Source organism: Zootoca vivipara, chromosome 10 (genome assembly GCF_963506605.1).
Source record: "Zootoca vivipara chromosome 10, rZooViv1.1, whole genome shotgun sequence".
NCBI lineage: Eukaryota > Metazoa > Chordata > Lepidosauria > Squamata > Lacertidae > Zootoca > Zootoca vivipara.
In genome coordinates, this window is record NC_083285.1 from 47,111,723 (window position 1) to 47,122,686 (window position 10,964).

The 10,964-nt window shown below is 44.2% G+C and overlaps 1 protein-coding gene across 2 annotated transcripts in view; it reads left to right on the plus strand.

The window, feature by feature from the left end:
• LARGE1 (LARGE xylosyl- and glucuronyltransferase 1) overlaps positions 1-4,386 on the plus strand; it is a 314,023-nt gene extending 309,637 nt beyond the window's left edge. For both annotated transcript variants that reach the window (XM_035126642.2, XM_035126643.2), the window contains exon 15: positions 2,690-4,386. In XM_035126642.2, the coding sequence (XP_034982533.1) occupies positions 2,690-2,887 (198 nt within the window). In that variant the 3' untranslated portion in view covers positions 2,888-4,386. The remainder of the gene's footprint in view (positions 1-2,689) is intronic.
• The last annotated feature ends 6,578 nt before the right edge of the window (positions 4,387-10,964 follow it).

Below are 10,964 nucleotides of genomic sequence, written 5' to 3' on the forward strand. Positions count from 1 at the left end.
TGTCTTTGGATGCGGCTCAGAAATTTGCTGTCTCCTACTTCAGTACCAGAAACAGAGAAGAAATGGGCAGAGCTTAGTTTTATTCTGGTATTCTCTAAGATTCCAAAACTGGAATTCCCACATATGCTTCCATTTGCAGTTTGATGCAGTCATAATGCTGTTGTTGTTTAGTCGTGTCCGACTCTTCGTGACCCCATGGACCATAGTACACCAGGCACTCCTGTCTTGCACTGCTTCCCGCAGTTTGGTCAAACTCATGTTCGTAGCTTCGAGAACACTGTCCAACCACCTCATCCTCTGTCGTCCCCTTCTCCTAGTGCCCTCAATCTTTCCCAACATCAGGGTCTTTTCCAGGGAGTCTTCTCTTCTCATGAGGTGGCCAAAGTATTGGAGCCTCAGCTTCAGGATCTGTCCTTCCAGTGAGCACTCAGGGCTGATTTCCTTCAGAATGGAGAAGTTTGATCTTCTTGCAGTCCATGGGACTCTCAAGAATCTCTTCCAGCACCAAAATTCAAAAGCATCAATTCTTCGGCGATCAGCCTTCTTTATGGTCCAGCTCTCACTTCCATACATCACTACTGGGAAAACCATAGCTTTAACTTTGCGGACCTTTGTAGGCAAGGTGATGTCTCTGCTTTTTAAGATGCTGTCTAGGTTTGTCATTGCTTTTCTCCCAAGAAGCAGGTGTCTTTTAATTTCGTGACTGCTGTCACCATCTGCAGTGATCAAGGAGCCCAAGAAAATAAAATCTCTCACTGCATTTCTTCCCCTTCTATTTGCCAGGAGGTGATGGGACCAGTGGCCATGATCTTGGGGTTTTTTTGATGTTGAGCTTCAGACCATATTTTGCGCTCTCCTCTTTCACCCTCATTAAAAGGTTCTTTAATTCCTCCTCACTTTCTGCCATCAAGGTTGTGTTATCTGCATACCTGAGGTTGTTGATATTTCTTCCAGCAATCTTAATTCTGGCTTGGGATTCATCTAGTCCAGCCTTTCGCATGATGAATTCTGCATATAAGTTAAATAAGCAAGGAGACAATATACAACCTTGCTGTACTCCTTTCCCAATTTTGAACCAATCAGTTGTTCCATATCCAGTTCTAACTGTAGCTTCTTGTCGCTCATAGAGATTTCTCAGGAGACAGATGAGGTGATCAGGCACTCCCATTTCTTTAAGAACTTACCATAGTTTGCTGTGGTCAGCACAGTCAAAGGCTTTTGCATAGTCAATGAAGCAGAAGTAGACGTTTTTCTGGAACTCTCTAGCTTTCTCCTTATGGAGTCATAATGCTAGCTTTTTGCAAATCAGGTACCAGATTTGTGAAAGTACATCTCCTCCTTCCTCTCTTCCAACCCTTCCTTTGTCAGGCTTCATCTTAGCTTTACATCATCATACATAGTGTAACTACACATACTCATCTGCATGTGTAAACAGGTTTGCACTTGTATCCAATCCACATGGTTTTTGAGGTTATTAACTGAGGGTCATGGTGTGGATTGTGGCAAATTATACTTATCCAAAAGGTGTTTAGCAACCAGACAACAGACAAGAGCTATGCAGGGAAAATATGCAAGTATATTATAAAAATATTAATTAATTCCGAAAAACAACATCTTTTATTGGACCAGCACTTATTTAGTTAAATCTGAGGGGCAGGTAATAATAATAATCATCATCATCATCATAGTAAAAACATAATAAAAAGCATACTGACAGGACAGCCAAATATGAGTTGCAGAATTTCGTGCAGCTGTGATATGAACTTGTTTTTATTGCAGAATATGTGCAGCGCAGCATATCATAGCTAGTTTAGAGTCCTGATTAAGATGGGAATCCTGATGGTTAACTTGGGAGCAGATGTAATGCTAAACTAAAGTAAAACCAGCATTGCATCTGTATCAGCTCCACTCTATAATTATTGCCTAACAATGTAATAAACCCGCCTGCTGAATCAGGAGGTTTCTGTTCTCACGGTGGCCGACCAGATGCCTACAGGAAGCCCACAAGCAGGAACTGAGTGCAACTACACTCCCTCCCCTCCTGGTATCCATACTGCCTCCAACAGTAGAGGAAGAACCTAGCCATCAGGGTTAATAGCCATGGATAGCCTTCTCCTCTATGAATCTCATTTTCTTTTAAAGCCATCCAAGTTTTAAAGCCATCCAAGACCACTACGGTAATTTAATTATATACAGTGGTACCTCTGTTTACAACCAGTCCAGTTTACGAATTTTTCAGTTTACGAACTCCGCAAACCCAGAAATAGTGTCCTGGTTTGCGAACTTTACCTCGGTCTACGACCGAAATCCGAATAATGGGAGGGCACCGACGGTGAGAGGCCTCATTGGGGAAAGCGCACCTCGATTTACAACCAGTTTCGGTTTATGGCCGGACTTCCGGAACAAATTAAGGTCCTAAACCGAGGCGCCACTGTACTATGTGAAGAAGTGCTCCGTTTTGTCTGCCTGAATCTTCCAACCTTCAGCTTCAGGGCAGCTGTGCTACTGAAGACCCTGGTGTCTCTCTCTCTCTCTCACTCTCTCTCTCTCTCTCTCTCTCTCTCTCTCTCTCTCTCTCTCTCTCTCTCTCTCTGTGTGTGTGTGTGTGTGTGTCTAGGGAGGGAGGGAGGAAGAGGGTTATTTCAGACTTTGGCTATGATGCTCACTCTTAATGTGTCTGTGTTCTCAGGAGTATGAATTCACGGTGCTGCCCAACGCCTACATGATCCACATGCCGCATGCTCCCAGCTTTGACATCACCAAATTCCGCTCAAACAAGCAATACCGTATCTGTCTCAAGACCCTCAAGGAAGAGTTCCAGCAGGATATGTCACGTCGCTATGGCTTTGCAGCGCTGAAATATCTCACGGCAGAGAACAACAGCTAGCACCACTGCGACTGCTGTGGAAAACAGAGACTGAAAGGAGGAGCCATTGAATGTGTGCGGCCCAGTCCTTTAACCTGGAACTGAGAGACACCTTTGTTTTGGGGATTTTTTTAAAAAAACAACAACAAACAAATGCATCAAGCAGTTCTAACCGTAGAGATTTGGAACAAGATCTCTCCAGACTGTGCCACCCACCTGCCTCTCTAAGGCCTTTAGTTTCATTGCCCAGCAGGTAAATGTGCAGAGAGCAGCAGTACCTGCATCTATGGGCAGCTCCCAGGGGGGCAGGAACAGTGGGGAGTGGGCATTTGTTCTTAAAATCGCACAGCAAAAAACAAAAACAATCTTCTTTGAAGTATAGGCTTTCATGTTGCTATTTAATAATTCCACATTTTTTAAAAAAATATGTAAAGGAAGATCTTCAGGTCACTGTCCGGTGGATTAAAACAAAACAAAAAAAGTCCCTTCTAGAAACTGAATCTGCATCTGTAAAACAGCTGTTGTCTACCCCCAGAAGAATGCTATAGAGCAGGATGAACCAAATTCTGCCTGTCAGATGAAGGGGAGCTATATCTAACATAACAGGATTTGTGGTTTATTATATATTGAATATGCGCAGTATTACTGTGTACGCATTTCTGTGGCATCACACAGACATTTTTCTCTAATGCTGCAACGATGGACTCTCCTCCAGTTCCTCACTGCTGCCACCTGCTCTGGCCATGTACCTTCCTTTAAATTCAAATTGCACCCTTTTGCACTCCATGTTCATGCTGGAAGGGTGGTGCTTTTACTGCACTGTTTAACCACTGCTTCCACTAGAGAGCTTTTTCATGCACCTTTCATGAAACAAGTGGCCAAAGTGGATTCCTGACTACCATTGGTGGGGTGGGGTTATTTTTTAAAAATAAGAAGTTTAAGTATTTGTGTTGGCACACATACAAGTCATATTATTATTATTATTATTATTATTATTATTATTATTATTATTAGGGAAAAATCACAAACCATTGGCTCTTCCACAGCACACCTGCTTGCAAAAAGACTCTGTGCATTTGGCTGTAAGTGGACGTTGTCATGGAACCAGCAAGTTTAGCTTCAGTAGCCATGGGGTGCTACAGACTCTTGAGAGATTACTTCAGTAAAGGAGTTTATTGGGAGCTAAAAGGAAATAACTCCCCATTTGAGATAGGGAGAAGCAGGAGCTCTTGACGGCTTTTGTTTGGATGGAAACTGATTCAATCCACAGCCACTATTACATGTAGGAATACTTGGTGAGGGTAGGCAAGGAGTGCGAACAAGCAACACATAGCAACACACACAAAACCAGACACTGGACATTTTGTTATTATTATTTTCGTTTTTTCTTTGGAATTAATGTTGTGTTTACATGGATGGAGGAGATGAGGATTAATGCACTACCCTTACTTGGGGCTACTTGTATTTGGTTGCAATGTTATTGAGAGAGCAGAATTTGAATAAATGAGAAACATGTCTTTCTTCCTTCCCCTGACAATGCAAAAGGTCTTGCTACCACTCACCCACCCTATACAAGTCACTGTGTTTGGGTGGTTTGCTTTATGGGCTAGTCGTTTGGCTGCTGCCAGGTATGCCCTCCTGGCTTCTTCATTGCCCTATGTGAGTTCTCCCATCTGTTGTTTTAAGTTACTTGAGTGTGTGGTGGTTTTCTATATCCCGTGCTTCAGAGGCTAATGAGTGACAGCTACATTTTGAAAAAGCAAAATTGCAGCTCCTGATTAAGAAGCTGGAAGAGTTCCCTGTTTGCAAGAGACAAATACAGTTGTGTCCTATTCCTGTTTTCTTCTGATGTAACATGCATATTTGGGACTTCTCCCCTCCAGCAAAATCCATGAGACACAGGAGCTATCTGGAGTTCACAGATTAAATTGCTAACCCAGATGCATCTACCGGTATCTCCACTAATGGGTGACATGTCAATTGGCTTCTAAGAGATGACTGACTCATTCTGGGAGTAAGAGAGGTACATCCCCAATTGGAGCATGGCTTTGGGTTAACCAACTGCATGAAAAGTGATGAGAAGCTCTAGAGGAGCTGCGTAAGGATGAAACCACATATGGTGCACTGGTCAGCTTCCAACATAGGCACCACTTTACTCCATAAATAACCAAGATCGGAAGAGACAGCCACATGCGTGTACCCTTTTACCAACTCCAGGGATAGTTCACCATATGTACTGTGCATAGCGGATGTATCACAAGTCATTGGGAGGCCTTTAACCCCTGAATAATCACTCCTTTGTACATGTCAGGGGAAAATGACAAAAACAAAGAGGGCTGCAGCTGAACTGAAACACAAGTTGTCCATCACTATTCATCTTCCCCTGTGACATGCAGCTGCAAGAGAGAGTTAGGTATGTTGTAGGTTGCACAAATGGGCCTTGCATAAACCAAGTGTGCCTTAGAGCATTTTCCAGAATCCTCTGCAATGCACAGTAATGCTGCTACAGAAATCTGGTGTTTCCTGGAGGAGGTTCGGCTGCCATTAGAATCATCACATTAGAGGGAGACTTGCATGCCATCTGGACTAACTCATTGCTCAATAGAGGGAATTTGGAGCTACAGCATCCCTAACAGATGGCTATCCAGCCTCTGGTTGAAGACCTCCAGTAAGTAAGGGAACATACACACAGGAAATTGGTTCCACTGTCAAACTAGTCTTACCATTTGAAGGTTTTCCCAATGTTCAACCAAAATCTACCTTCTTATAACTAAAGTGCTCTGGTTCCCACCCAAAATATACAAGCAAGAGGCTCTTACTTGTGGCTTTAGGGAAATAGTAGAAGCTCAACAGTTGACATAAGTCCCAGGAGTCATAATTCAACAGTTCAGGAGCAGGGCAAGAAATTCAGAACTGGACAGAAGTGACAAAAGATGGCCAAACAAGTTTCTGCACCTTTCTTGTCAAGCTTTTAAAAATGAGGCATGGGATGCTCACAAGGCTCTTGCCTTATGGGAATATTGAGCTTGCAAGTGTATATACTCCATGGGGGGGGGGTGTCTGCAAAGGCAGCATCCAGATCTAGGCAACAAAACTGCACCCTTCTGTTCAGACACCACCATTTCAGGCTCCCCCATCAGCTGATCAAAGCCCTCCCTGGCCTCATCTATGGCTCCTCAATCACAGGAGGGTCAGATAGGAGAGACAGCAGCCCTGCTTCACCTTCCAATGTAGCTGCAGTCAGGGCAAAAAGGAAATATCACCTCACCCAGGTTCCCACAATTCCAGACTCCTTCCTCCCCTCTGTTTCTTCCTACTGTATGATCCTACCGATCCAAGCCTGATCCTGACCATGCTTTGAGGTTCTTAACCCCGAGGCTATTAGATCTATGTTCCCCTGTCAGGGGAGACAACATGGTCATGAAAGTGGTTTTCCCAAGGTGAAGCTCATCCATTGCTCTCCAGGTGTACTGACAGCTATAAGATTCCCAAATACAGGAAACACAACTTGAAGCACAAGAGAAAAGGTAAAGGTAAAGGGACCCCTGACCATTAGGTCCAGGCGCAGACGACTCTGGGGTTGCAGCACTCATCTCACTTTACTGGCCGAGGGAGCCGGCGTACAGCTTCCGGGTCATGTGGTCAGCATGACTAAGCCGCTTGGGGCGAACCAGAGCAGCGCACGGAAATGCCGTTTACCTTCCCGCCGGGGCGGTACCTATTTATCTACTTCCACTTTGATGTGCTTTCGAACTGCTAGGTTGGCAGGAGCAGGGACCGAGCAACGGGAGCTCACACCATCGCAGGGATTTGAACCGCCGACCTTCTGATCGGCAAGCCTTACCCACAGTGCCACCCGCGTCCCAGAGCACAGGTATCTCTGTCCAACTGTGTTACAGCCCCTCAGGTATCTGAAGAATGTTATATTGCCCCAGCAACAGTCTCTTCCAGGCTTAACATAGTTCTTTCAACCTATATAACCTGTTTTGTTTTCCATATCCCCTGGTCATTTTCATTGCTGTTGTCTGAACCCATTCCAGTTCGTCTGTATCTGCATGCAGTTTTCCAGATGAAGCCTCAATGGTACAGAATAAAGTGGAACTGTTATTTCTTGTGACTTGGAAACAATAGCATTAGCAATTGTTTTGCAGCCATGTCACACTGCTGGCGCATGTTCAGCTTGTGATCAACTGCAATCCTGAGATTCTTTTCATGTGTACTACTGCCATTATTTATTTTCTCATTAAGAAATCCCTGGTAAATGTCTAAGGAATGTTTAGAATGTACCTAGAAATATAAAATTCACATTTAGGTATGGATCCCTATTGTTCTATTGGGTAATGTACTAGAAAGTTAAGGGATTGCGGGGGAATTATACAGTTCTGGGCTGATACAACATTTCTAATCTAATTTGCCAGCTGGTGAGAGTCTCTGTGTGAGAGAGATCCATCACAGTCAGGTTTAAATTATTTTAAACTATACAAAACTCTTGTTTGCTTTTGCTCAAGGAAGTCTTGGTCTGTACAACTTCAGGAACAAAAACAATTCAATTACTACAGATTAAGACACAAAAGAGGCCAGTATCTCTGCATCTCAGGTGGAATGGATCTAGATATTAATTTGCAGTCAGATGAATGAGATGCATTTGTTCAGAGAATCATTAGCATCTTGAGCAAGTAGCTGCCTGGAGATGTGGTTAAGCCACTGATTTTGGCTTCCATACATCTCGATATGACTCTTCAGTGACTATGCTAGTGGCCTTATTCAGAGGTAATGCTAAATTAAGGTTAAACATTAAGATAAATGAGCCTTGGGCTTGTGAGATCCCCTCTCCTCTAGCACAGCCACAAGACAATTGAAACTGTTGCTTCTACTTTTAATTAACCACAATTTATTGTCATGTCTAAATCCAGACAAACTGTGGTGTGTCTTAACAATGATTTAGAGAAACAAGCCAACTTCAAACTTTAATTGATTGCCCTGGCTTCTTTCTCTAAACTACCCTTTCCAAACCTGGTGCCCTTCAGATGTTTTGAACTACATCTCCCATAATCTCTGACACTCTGCCATACTGTCTTGGGCCAAAACATGTAGATGAGGGCTGCAAAGCAGAATTAAGGTGAACCACAGTTCTGGGGTCAAACTTAATGCAGATGCTCCACCCGCTGCTCAATCTGAATCCTTCTTTGTTTTATATCGGGAAATTCAGCAGAGGGCTTCTACTCACATTCACTTGAAGGTGGGTTGGATTCTCTGTGTGATTGGAGATCCTAATAAAGCAAAGCCCCTCAGCTGCATTCAAGCAAACATGAGACAGAGCCTCCTGCAGATCTTCACCATGCAACACTGAGAAGGTTGGACATGGAGGCAGAGCTTGCGTACACACCCCTTTCCCTGTGCACACTTTCAATAATTGTGCATTCAGGTGAATATCTGAACATGCCTATAAACCATGATGAACTGGAAACAGAAGTGTATACTTCCAATATTGCAGCCATGTTGGAGAAGAAGAGGGTGGGAGCATAGTTCAGTGTTGCATCCAAACCTGATCGCTGAACTGCGCTGGCTACTTTTAGACGTGCCACTTTATAACTGTGGGACAAACTGGGTGTTTTAACATGCGTACGGCTGCAACCAACGCAAGCATCTCCCACCTGGTTCCCCCAGAGCCATCAGGATACAGGTAAGTTGTAAACAAGAGGGAGAGGGAAGTAATTATGTGGTTGGTAGCTTTTGCACCTGCCGCACATGACATAGTTTAGAACGTTTGGTTCTAAACATTAGCCTAAAATGGGTGAGGAACCTCAGTCTCAGGGGCCAAATGTGCCCCCCAGTCCTCTCTATCTGGCCCTTGGGGCTCTCCCCGTGGCATCTCCTTGTCCCTAGCAACAACCCTCCCTGGCTCTGCTTCACATCCTGTTTGAATGTGTCTTTGAATTCTGATTATGCCTCTTGCTGGTCTGGATGATGAGTGTGTGTGTGTACAAACCAGCCTATCTTACAAAGGGGCAAGTTCCATTCATTGCTCTCTCCTCTTTTCCCTCTCACCCCACTCAGCATTAGCATATGGCTCCAGGAAAGTTTCCCAGAAGGGAATTTGGCCCTTGGGCAGAAAAGTTTCCCACCCCGGCCTAAATCATGTTAGTGGATAGCTTCTCTAACACTATTTAATGTAGCTCCCCCCCCCAGCCAGTATATAAAATAAGTCAAAACTAAGATTCGCTCTTGCATAGCTTTCTAATGGAAGTGTTGAATCATACTGCCTAATGAGAAGGGTTTTTTTTATAAGATCATAGATCTTTGTGCATTAATATCAAGAAGGAAAGGTCACCATCACAAGTCAACTTCAGATAACATTTCTTACTAATTCTGCATTCCACAAAACGCTGCAGTCAGCAATGTCAAACTGCAACAGACTCAAAGAAATGTACCCCGAAATATCCAGGGCCATAGTGTTAGCTCCTGTCAATCTCATGTCAGCTATTTGATCAAGCAATTGCATACAACAGTATAGCGATCAGAATCTGGCTGAAATCAGGCCCTGAATAATAACCAGAGCCATGTGTCATTAGGATAAGAAGCTTAAATTGGTTAATCAGAGGGATTATGAGTATTGTACCGGTTAATTGGGAAAACCACTAGCCTGGTGGGACACATAATTTAATAATGATATTCTGTTGCGCAAATGCCCTTACTTGAAGGAAGAAATATGGAGACAAAGGAAAGAGAGCTATCTGTCCCATCCATATCAGTGCAAAGTGAAGGGGTTTCAGACTGCTGATATGGAGGGGGAAGCTTGTTCACATCTCTACATTCTCGTTGATATTAACAAGCTAGTGCCCTTTAAATAATGGTTGAAAAATACTTATTGAGTGGGAGGACAAAAGCAGAGTGCCCTTCACTTCAGCTCTTAATCAGCAATTCAACTCACAAACCTCAGAGTGCGTTGCCTGCTTCACAAATAATGAAAGTAGAAGATATACGTTTCCATTGTAGGGCTGGGCCACACTTCTGCTTGTCACCACATTCCCCTGAGAAAACTCACTCTTTACCACCGAATTGGAGCAAACGTCAATCAAGTTTTCTGCGGACTGATGTTTGTTCCAATTCAGCAGGATTTCCAGGGGAAAACAATAAACCAATCGGACCTGTGTGCCAACTCCAGAGGGGGGCACCCACAGCCTCTGCCCCTACCACTGCCTCCTGCCCCTGCCACACGTGGTAGAACAGGGTTCACACACACACACACACACACACACACAAGCATCCCTCCCCCAACATGGGGACAGTGGGGCTGGATGGCACATCCAGCAGAGCAAGGCCAGCAGACCCCCTGCTCTCTGCCTCTAAGGGAGAGCACCCAGACAGGGCTACTGTTACGTAAATACTGTATATGTTTCTCCCATTAAAAGCAATCACATTTGAAAGTGAATAACTTTGGCTGTAATTTGGACACAGTCAATTTATCGCATCTCCAGTAGGTCTTGCCAACACAGTATCTCCAGATGTTGCCATAGTACAACTCCCTTTATCTCTGATCAATTACCTCGCTGGCTGGAGTTGAGTTATACCCCTCAACATCTGGCAGACACCACATTTTCTACCCCTGGCCTAAGGCATGGGGTGGCGCGGGCTCCAACATCTTTCATAGTTGTGTAGAAGAGGGGATTTCAGCTGGTGTAGCTTGTCATGCAAGCCGTGTCTGCTGAATTTTTCGCCTTCTGCACTACCTGTCTTCCCCAACCTGATGCCCTCCAGATGTTTTAGCTTACAATTTCCATCAGCCTCAGCCAGAGGGTACCAGGATGGGGAAGGATGGCCTAAGGCTACAATCCTGTGTACACTTACCCCGACAGTAAGCCCCACAGAACACAATGAGATTTTTTCTTCTTCTGAGTAAACATGCATAGAATTGCACTGCTCATGTTTTATGAGTTTTCTTACCTTCATCTACAAGCCCAAAGAGATACCTTTGTTCAATTTTTTTCCAATGGGTTCACAGACACACGCCAAGTCTGCCCACCTGAATAGCTTTGTACCACTCCATCCAGATGCTGGCACCTGAATGGTTATCCCCTGCTTTGCCTGGTAATTAATA